This window comes from Nicotiana tomentosiformis, chromosome 5 (assembly GCF_000390325.3).
Source record: "Nicotiana tomentosiformis chromosome 5, ASM39032v3, whole genome shotgun sequence".
Taxonomy (NCBI): domain Eukaryota; kingdom Viridiplantae; phylum Streptophyta; class Magnoliopsida; order Solanales; family Solanaceae; genus Nicotiana; species Nicotiana tomentosiformis.
Window position 1 is genome coordinate 15263241 of NC_090816.1, and position 10908 is coordinate 15274148.

The 10908-nt window shown below is 32.6% G+C and overlaps 1 protein-coding gene across 1 annotated transcript; it reads right to left on the reverse strand.

The window, feature by feature from the left end:
• Positions 1–780: 780 nt before the first annotated feature.
• LOC104093558 (linoleate 9S-lipoxygenase 6) lies at positions 781–10533 on the reverse strand. The gene is made up of 9 exons (XM_009599320.4): positions 10262–10533; positions 4514–4803; positions 4180–4420; positions 3080–3421; positions 2913–2998; positions 2699–2806; positions 2304–2608; positions 1939–2202; positions 781–1830 (listed from the first exon to the last, which is right to left on the reverse strand). The coding sequence occupies exons 1-9, from the start codon at positions 10455–10457 to the stop codon at positions 1077–1079; spliced, it is 2586 nt and encodes an 861-aa protein (XP_009597615.1). The 5' UTR covers positions 10458–10533; the 3' UTR covers positions 781–1076.
• Positions 10534–10908: the final 375 nt, after the last annotated feature.

Here is a 10908-nt window from a genome sequence, read left to right on the forward strand (position 1 = left end):
CTAATTTGGTCTGTTCCGAGATTCACGCCATGATCCTCGACCAGTCTCGGATATCCGTTCCGGGATTCACGCCGTCATCTTCGACCAGTTACTGATATCTCGCCATTCCATTATTATGCTGCCCTCGAAGTCGGTCATACTTGGTCTCGATTGTTGTTGGCCTCGGTCTCAACGTACACTTCGATCTCTAGGCTTGCTGTCTCATCCTCGAGCTCGGGTCTGATTTATTACGAGGCTACCCCCAATGCAACTTTCTTGTCTCGATCAAACGGCAAAATCAGGTAGGCCCGATTTTGACCGTATACAGGTGTCTAATTCTTACTCAATGGAACAATGTTCATGATTCGCCAGGTTATGTATCCAGTTTTATGCGATGCTATTCACTACATACATGGAGATGCAAGTTACAGTATAGTGAAATATATTCCTATGATTAACGTCTTTATAGCAGAAAAGAAAGGGATTACGAAGCTGACTACTGTGGCTACTATTTCTGTATATACTACATGGATTTCAACAAGCTGGAAGGAACTCAATATCTTCTACATTTTGGTTATGGGATTTCCCAGTTTTACGTGCTACTGTGCCACCAAGATTGAAGTTATGTCAACCGTATATTCGGATAATATTTTTATGGTATTAGCTTACTTTGATTATATATTATGCATTTTAGATCACTTTCATATTTTTTTTTATAAGATTATGTTTGAAAATTTTATAAATTATAACCCCGAGGCATCATACCTAGTGGATTGGCGGTTAAAAAAAAAAAAAAGTAAATAAAGAAGATAATTTTAATACATGATTCTGAGATGTATATATGATTAATACTCAGAATAATTACAAGTTGCAGAATATATGGGATTTGTTATCTGCATTATTCTCCCAACAAACTGGAACCAAATGACAAGTTGTGCTAAAAGGGAAATAAAGGAACTTAAGGGTATCAAACATATAGAAATAAGGCAAATAAACTTAAAGTAATGAAACTTCATTACAAGATTTATTGAAACACCAGCTTTCTTCATTCTCCATTTCCAGACTTGTTCACATGGCTCATTTCTTAATAATAAGGTTTATATAGATACACTGTTAGGAATTCCTTTGGCTGTGAGTCCCCCTTGGCTTGTTGGGAAGAGTAGTGTGTATGGAGCCTTAATAGGCCCTAACCTGTTCCTCCATATCTGGTCACCATTCATTTCTATAATCCGATTTTCAATGTCACTCAACTTGTTGCCGAATCTCTCAAAAGCAGCGAGGGGTTCTTCGTCATTTGTCCATTTAGGGGAGTCCCTCTGTCCGAGGTAAATCTCATCTGAAGTATGCCTTGATAATATCTCTATAAGGGAAACACCAAGCAGTGTCTGCAATTGAGCAGTGATTGTTCTTAGGAATGCCTTATCAGGATTTGTCTTTAGCACTTCGTACTCAGAAGTACCTGGCTCTGGCATAAATCTTCGACTTACTGTAGGACGATTTGGAAGATAACCGGCGTAAGGATATTGACCAAAATTGACCGCTGCATGAAGTGCAGAAGCTGTCCATATAATGATGGTGCAAGAATCTATTAGCTCTTGGCAATTTTCCATTTTAGGCCACCAAGGTTCATCTTTTAGGTCCCCGTGTCCCTCTTCGCGGAGTTCCTTCCACCAAGCTTGGAGTTCATTGTCTTTTACAATCGAGTCATCAGATTTATAATAGAAGTTGCAATATTCTGTTACCCAACTTTTGATCGCTGACCATATTTCTAAACCATCAACAGCGTATGGGTAGTCCTGTATCAACAAACGAATGCCATGCGGGGAACTCGAGTCCTCAACTGCCATTCCTCTGAAATCAAATGATATTATGGTCATATAAGCAAGCTCGAACAACCTCTTAAGGTTAGTCCCGAAATTTAGTCACAAAATTTGATGAAGCTTGTCATTTAGTACGTACCTTTTAACAAGATCAGTCGGAAGTGCTTGATCAGGGAAAATCCAGTTTTTGTAAACTACAGCTGACATTTCCATGGCATATTTGGAAGGAAAAACTGTACTCTCAAGAACTCCACCAGCATTGATTAGGATTTGTCTTGCCATAGCATTTATGTTCATTGTGTCTCGGAAGTGAGGATGCAAAAGCTTATGAATCGGGTGAAGCACACTTAATTGCCTATTTGTTGCAATCACAAATGGCTCAATCACAGCATGTGTATTTAACCTACAAAGATGACCAGATGTCTTAGAATAGTGCTAATATCTGAGAGTTGTTATTCTATGTCATAAATCCATATATAGAGAAGCCTTTTGAAAGGATATTACCAATGACTAATTAGTTGATGAACACCTGAGTCATTCACTGCAACATAAGCTTTAGCCAGTTCCCAGATGGAGCCCTCGACACCTTGATCAGCTGGGGTATACACTTTACTAATAACACCAAATTGGTCACCATCTGGATGTGGCAAACTTAGTTCAATTGCTAGCGGCTTCAAAGATCCATTATCTTGCAAGAAGAGCAAAGTTCTTGAGGCATAGGTTTTTGTTGTGGTGGTGTTTATTCTCCTCAAATATGGCATAACCATATCATGGTGGTTCAGTATGAAAAGCCTATTAGTCTTGATTGCCTTCCAAAATAAAAAGGGCAAAATCCTTATTTCAGAGCTTGTCAAAGAAATCTAAGTTAATAGTAGGAACTAGGTGTGAAAATGAATTACCTCATCAATTGTTAGTCTATCCAACCTATCCTCTATGTGTTGTATGGTAATTGTACTATCTTGATTACCATATACTTGAGGATCCAACTTGCTTTTTGGAGGAAATTCCTACAAATAAGACACAAATATTTTATCCGCAGGGAGACTGGAGATACTAGAGAAAAACACAATAAAAGTTTGGTCCCAGCCTTATTCCCAAATGAAGCCAGCTTACTTGGAGATTTCTGATTATGACAGGATTCACACCAGCCAACATTTCTCTTCCAAATTCTTCATCAGTTCTCCATGCAGTTTTATCCTCTACATAAATTATACAGCCAAAATACATAAAGTAAAATGGAAAAAGTGTTAGGTGTACTTATTAGGATGTAATGTTAGTACCTTTAATAACCAAAGGTGTGGGGAATTTCATTATTCCTTCACCGTCAGTTCGAAGAAGTTCTTTTACCATCTCTAGAGGAATGGCACTAATAAGAGCTTTAAATAAAGGGCCTTGAGGAAGCTTGATGCCTCCTTCATAGAGTCTGAGCACATCCTCAAAACTGTCAAACTCGTTAGGGGTGCTATCGAACAGAGCATGTAATTCAGGGAGGATGAATTGAACCATCGATTTCAAAGCGTAAGTTAGGAAGTCTGATAACTTCAAGTGTCCAAAACGCTCGTCTCTTGGTACATAGATGTCTAAGCTCAAAAGCAGTGGAATCCTGCTTTCACTTTCAGGATCTAACAAAAAAGGCCATCTCACTGAACTTAACATGTTTGGTAATTATATAAAAAAGGGAAAAGGCTCAAAACTGCCCTCGTGGTCTTCGAAATGGCTTATTTGTACCTTCCGTTTGAGAGGTCACGTGTAACATTACCGTTAAACAAGTGGTCCACTGATACCCTTCTTGACTAACAGCTCCATTTTGGGCCCTTTGTTTTGCCTCAAAAAATCTACATCATGACACGTGTCCTCCAAAACCACCCTCAATTGTTTTTTACATGCCCCTCACTTATTTTACCCACCTTTCCCACCCCCTATATTGCTAGATAATTTTTTTTATTTTATTTATATGTACTATACGTTGACTCCCTTTGATTTTTCGATATATCTAATTATTTATATTTCGATACTGCTTGATGAAAATTCGGGTTCCGCCACTAGTTACTTTATCTTGATAATTAATGAGACCTAAATATTTGCAAGTGAAATTGCATGTAATATAATTCAATGGGGCATTATAGACGTAAATTGAGGGGCATGTAAAAAAGAATTGAGGGTGGTTTTGGAGGAAACGTGTTGTGACGTAAATTGTTTGAGGAAAAACAAAGGGCCCAAAACGGAGCCGTTAGTCGAGAAGGGTATCAGTGGACTATTTGTTTAACGGCAAGGTTACATGTGACCTCATTTTCAAACGGAGGTACAAATAAACCATTTCGAAGACCACCAGGTCAATTTTGAGCATTTTCCCTATAAAAAATGAAGTTAAAATACTAACCTGTTCTTGTTGGGGCTCTGCCTGTTCTTCCTCTTCGAGGGTACGGGTAGTCAGAGGAGCCTCCCAAGATAGGTCTGACATGTTGTGCACCTTGGTCTGGATCACCTAAGTCATTATAGAAAGCATAATCATAAACCCTGTCCCAAGCCTCAAGCTTTCCAGTCCCACCTCCTCGTAAGGTCAGTAATTCGTTTTCTCTGTATTTGCGCAAAGGTGCTGGTGTTTCACTTGGAAGATATGTCTGCATCAACAAACAAACACATTAATCTTAGTAATTTTTTGTTCCTTATACATGCATGCCTAAATATATACTCGAACAAGTAACCATATATACCTTATTTACAAAGAAGATGCGGTCCGACTTGTATTTACTTGCAGGATATACCCAAGAATTGCAGACAAAATGAACCTTGCCATGATTGGGAACATCTTCAAGGGTAACTGACTTGAGGAAGAACTCAGTGAAATGCAAATTCTTTATGATGAATGCACCTGGAACCCCAAACTCCTCCTCCCAATCAAATGTCACACTATACGCTGATTCACCTGCTGTTAATGGTGTTATGGTAGTCAGCCACTTCTCCAAGTAGGCTGGATTGCTGTGTTTGCCTTGTAAATCATTTGCTGCAAAGTTGGATAAATTTGAATCACCATCTTTGGTTAGTGACACTGATGGCAAAAGATCGACACAAAGTCCGATTGTCAGTTTATTAAGAAAAGAATTTAAGGTATATACCCGGACGGTATAATCATTTGTTTACATCATTAGCCCTTTGCTCGATTTGGAAATAATTTAGCTTAAACTTTCAATTCTACCCTTAATAAAAAAATTTTATAATCACACAAATAATCTGGACTCCTTTATGATTTATTTAGAACCACAAATTTCAAAAATCTTCATTTTTTTTAAAAATTTCATATCAAGTCAAACAAGTTCATGAAACGAATGGAGTAATATTTTACTTACTATTTTTTAGTATAAAATTATTAATTAAATTAATTAAAATTACCTGCAATTACTTTTTAAATAAAGATTGTTGTCCCTTATTGAAGCGAAATCGCTGAGGTGATGTGATCTTTTTGTGCAAACGAAAGGGCAACAATTATAACTAAAATATACAAGTAAATTGACCAATTGAACTTAAAAACAATGAAGGAGATAAATCATTCTTCTTTCTTATCAAAATTGTCAGATAAAATGTAGGTTTAGATTATCTAATTCCTCCGCCGCCACCAACCAAGTAGATTGTCTTAATAAACAACTCTGCACCACAATCATGTAAACAAGAGAGAGGGAGAGGGAGAGAGAGAGTACACGATCTCTTCTCTTTTATTCTAATTTATATACGTTAGGAAGGTCATTATTCACTGCCTTGTTTCCTTAATTGGTTTGAGATAATTCATTGTCTAGTATTCTATAATCAGCAATTAATAAATTAATTAAGTGACAAGATAGATCTTATTTGTCACGCGGCTTAATAAAACTTGTGTCTGTATCAACTATACGTATGTAATATTCGACATATATTGACAGTAGGTAATAGGGGTGGCAAACGGTCGGGTCGGACATCGGTGGGTCAAAATGGATAATGTAAAAAATAGATAAAATATCCGACTCGTCCCATATGTAATACAGATAGATAATCCTCTTGAATATGATCACTTTTGGGAGAATTATTTATCTCTTAAACTTGAGGAACTTCCAATTTGAATCTTTACGGGTGTTAAACTTATTGATTATCCATTTTTTAAGTGGATAATATGGATCTTATTCATATTTGACCCACTTTTAAAAAGTTTATTATCCAACTCATTTTTTAGTATTTTATATAGATGAATAATTATTTTTTTAAATCTATTTTGCTACCACTGTAGCTAAAAGATAAGATTACCTAATCTTGTAGATGTCTGAATAAATAATCGATCGGGTATGGTCAGTAATTATTCAATGATTGATCTTGTCTGCTTACCTTATTTTCTTCTCATTCACTTCCACAAGATTGAAAGCTTAAGAGGGGAAGGCATGGACTTTGTGTTTGGTAGATTGCTTTGTATGGGAGGCTGAAGTAAAGTTCATCATTATTGAATCGAGTCAATGCTTCTGTTTCTGGTTCAGACATAATATATTCTGCAGTTATATCTTCATGTTATTTTTTTTTTATTTTTTTGGGGGGGATTTAATTTCACTTTTCACATATTTCGATATTTTCCCAGGAAGCAAAAAGGATAAATTGATACAAGTAAATATCAAACATCTTCTTTTTATTTCTCCAAAAGAACAAAGTGATGGGGAATTTGAAGCTCTAAACACTAAGGGGTCTGTTTCGAAAACCATCGCGTAATTGGAATTAGTGTAATTATTAGGATAGTAATTACAGAGCCTAGCAATTACACAGTATTATAATTACGACGACCTATATGTTTACCATAATATAATTACAATGTAATTACAAATGTACTATTTGGTTGCACAAGTGTAATTACGTAGTTAGATTAAATTATAAATATAAAGTTAATTATCAAAAATTAAAAGTTAAAATTTAACAAATTTTTGCCTTTATAAATAATATTAAACTTGACATTTAAGATAGATATTATTTCTTGAAAATATATTAATTTATAATCATATTATATTTGTAACTAATATTGTAAAAATACCTGATATACGTTTTACTTTAATCAATTATCAAAACTAAAAGTACATGTTTTGTAAGAACATCATGGACTGCATGTTTAATAAAATAATCTATCAATTCTAACGAAAAAATGAATGGCATGCTATCTGAATTAATAAGTGAATATTACTAAAGCAAATAAAATATAAGCGAAAATATAACATAAATTAAAAAACCAAAAGAAATTAACATAATATTCTTATGTAAAATTACAATATAACATAAAATAAGTTTCAACATAATTTAAGTAAATACAATTCAAAAGAAAATGATAAGATAAAAATATATAACCTCATTCAACAATGATTTTCTATGTTAATGACATCACTCATTACATGTTCGATTTATTAATGATTTAGTATTTCTAGTATTAGGAGGCGTAGTTTCAAAACTAGAATAATAGCACAATTATGCTAAATGAAAGAATAAAAAAATAAAAAATATGAGCGACTACACGGAATCATAAAAAATAAAGGTTTAAAAATGAAAATTTTATTTAAATATTAAAAAGTAATCTATTATTTTAACATAGTTAATTTTTCAATCCCACCATCCAATAACAAAGTTCAACTTTAATGACATCACTCATTATAGGAAACTTTACATAACTATCACAGTTTAAAAGAAATATAATAAATTCTTAGCTTGAAACCCAGTATTACAGTTGTGACAGGAAAATATTTATATTTGTAGCACACAATTCCATTAAAATAGGAATATTAATTATTAATCCCTAAAAATAAGCAAATTGAATGGAAAGTCAATAATTCTTTGTACGAAAATCATGCATTTTGTTTTCTCTTTATTTATTAGCTTTCCTTATTTTTCTTCATCTTTCCTTCTTTACCTTTTGGGATTTCCTTCTTAAATGTGTTTTCTACCGAAGCCAATATATCTTCTAAATTTGTTCCATTCATTTTCTTTTAAATTATCTTTCTTAAGTTTTTCTCTTACTTCTTTCTTCATTTCTTAACATAAAGATCTTACTTCGATAATAATATATATTAATATATATAAAACGTATATATATATATATATATATATATATATATATATATATATATATATATATATATATATATATATATATATATATATATACATCCATCTTCAATTAAGATGACACTTGACATATGAAATATATATAAAACATATATCTTAAATTTAATTAAGATGGCACTAGACATATAAATATACAAAAAAATAGATAAAAAATACATCCTGAATTAAAACGGCACTTGACATATAAAATATATTTGAAATATACATTAAAAATATATCTTAAAATAAGATGGCACTTCACAAATAAATATACAAAAAATATATACATAAAAATACATTTTGAATTAAAGTGATACTTAATATACAAAGTGTAAATGACGTCTAAATCAATACATCTTGAATTTATGTGGCATTCACATATGCATCAGATTTTCAAAAATGGAGTGAAGAATATGAATGTTGGAAAGAGAGAATGAAGATGGAAAAAAAGTACTTTCAGTGATTAGTGCAGTCATTCAACTTATTAAATGTTGAGCATAATTTTTATAATATGCTAATAATAAAAATAAAAGTGCTCTTTATGTAATAAACAAGAAACGATTCTATTTTTTTGAATAATAGTTAAAAAAAAAAGGATCAAGCATGTAAAAATCTCCTCATTATAAGTCAAGTTTGTGGATGACTTATTGTTTCAAAGATTATGAGGTATATATTTTTAGAAATATAAGAATAATAACATAGCTAAGTGTAATAAAAAGAAAAAAAAATAATTAGGAAAAAAATTAAAATATGAGAAATTATGTAGAAACACATGAAGTAAATGTTGGAAAATGAGAAATAAGGAAATAAAAATAAATAACGTAATATTTGAAGGAAAAAAAGAATTTAAAAAGAAAAAAAGAATAGAAATAAAAAGTAAATTAAAAAGAAAAGAAAAGAGATTCAAAAAAAATAAACTGGTAATTACACCATGTAATTATCAGCAATTGTCAGCTCCCCTTGAAAATGGCAGAGTATAATTTTACCCAATTATATACTGAACAAGTAATTACTTGGTCAGAAAAGCACGTCAAAACTGTGTAATTACATCAAATTACACACAAATTTAATTACAGGTGGCTTTCCACACAGCCTCTAAAAACGACACTTGGAAGCCTAATAGGCTAGTATGCCATCTCAAATTCAATGCATACCAAGCAAAACGTGCTAACAACTTACTTTTCATCACTGGTACTAAAAGAGAATTTTGAAGTTTAATTTATAATCCGTTTTTTTTGCTCTAATAATCTTGTGTAATGTAAGCATTACTAAACTTTGTTGTCTTGAATCAAATTAGCTCAAATATATTTAGCTTAAGCTTTTTTAGATATATGTCAAATATAATCCCTTTAAACATTTCATCCAAGTGAAAGTAGTTCCAAACTAACCTTTAGCACCAAAATTATCTACATATTACAGGAATCGACCTAGAAGACTCTTAAAATTTGAATGCGAAGTACTTATAAGAGTAAAATTACCAACCACAAGAGCGCTAGTAGGGATCAAGAAGTATCATTTCTCTTTCAGAGATACTTTACTGTATTCCATACAAGTAGACTACTCTAAAGTTGTTACACTTGAAATAGTTTATAATTAAAGACTTACTATAATTTTATTAGTAGCGGGCAATACTCCTTTTTCTTTTTATCTTAAACCCCCCCATAATTGTATTCCAAACAACTTGTTCATAATAAGAATATTAAAAGTGAAACATATTTTTTATCTGGAATTCCATTTATGTGACACTCTTTACTTTCTAATCTTTTCCAAACGACATATTTTTATTCTTAGAAACAGTTAACTTGAGCGCCTTATTTTATCCTTAAAAACTTGATGTTATAGCCAGTAGCGGAACTAGCCTAGAGGAAGGAGTAACCCCCTTCGCTAAAAATTATACTGGTAGAAGGGTAAAAAAGACACATATATTGAAGGGTGGTCAATCGAACACCCTTCATCGAAACATTATATGGTGTATATAGAAATTTATATTGTGTATATATGTCAAAATTTATTTTTATATGTGTATATTAAATTTTTAATACTCTTCGCGAAATCCCTAGCTTCGTCATTGCTTTAGATCACAAGCTTAAATTGTATGTGCCACATTTTTGAATCCTCTTTTATAAAATTCTGGCTCCGTCACTAGTTACAACCACAAATATATCTTACATGTTTAAGATCATAAGTTACAAAAACATATCTTCTTTTGTTTAGACTCCCTCTCCAATCAAATTCCCTCGCATAGAAGGAAACTGAGAGCGTAAAAAGCAAGACAAATTTATATGTGTTAATGGGTTGTGAATTTTGATGCTGTAGTTCACTTACTGATAAATATTTAGCTTCCATATAAAGAGCAGAGAACTTACCTGGATCACCATGAGCAGAACTGATCAATTGCAAAGAGACCTTCTGGCCAAGGAACTCGAGAACTCCATCAACAACGGAGCCAGCGATATCAGTAAAGTCTAAAGCATTCTTCTTCATCATCACCACAATTCCTTTGACTTTCTTTGAGTCATTATGCCCAGTTAGTCGATCAACAATATTTTTTATCGGAAACATGATGATACGACCTCGGAGCTAAATAAGGGAGAGTAAGAATGTAATATAGAAAGAGAGATGACTTTTGTTGTGAAGTTTCAATGGAATGAGTCGCGTATTTATAGCCAGAAATTACTAGCTAGCAAGAAACCAAATAATAAAAAACAAAACAACAATAGCCAAATCTATGTTCCACGTTTTTATTCTGTATTATGCTTCCATATTTCATGTATTTTTCTTTTTTGGATAAGATTTGCAGCACATGAACTGCAGGTTTCTATTTTTTTTTCCTTTATAAATTTGTACTGTTATTTAATTTGACATTTTGGTCTGTTCTTTACTTTGGCGCTCTCTCCCACAAGGATCAATTCATAGGCGTATCTAGGATTTGATTGTTACGAGTGTCACTATATATAATGCAAACCTACAACTAATCGAGAAAACTGAATTAGGGTGTCACTACTAGTAGTGT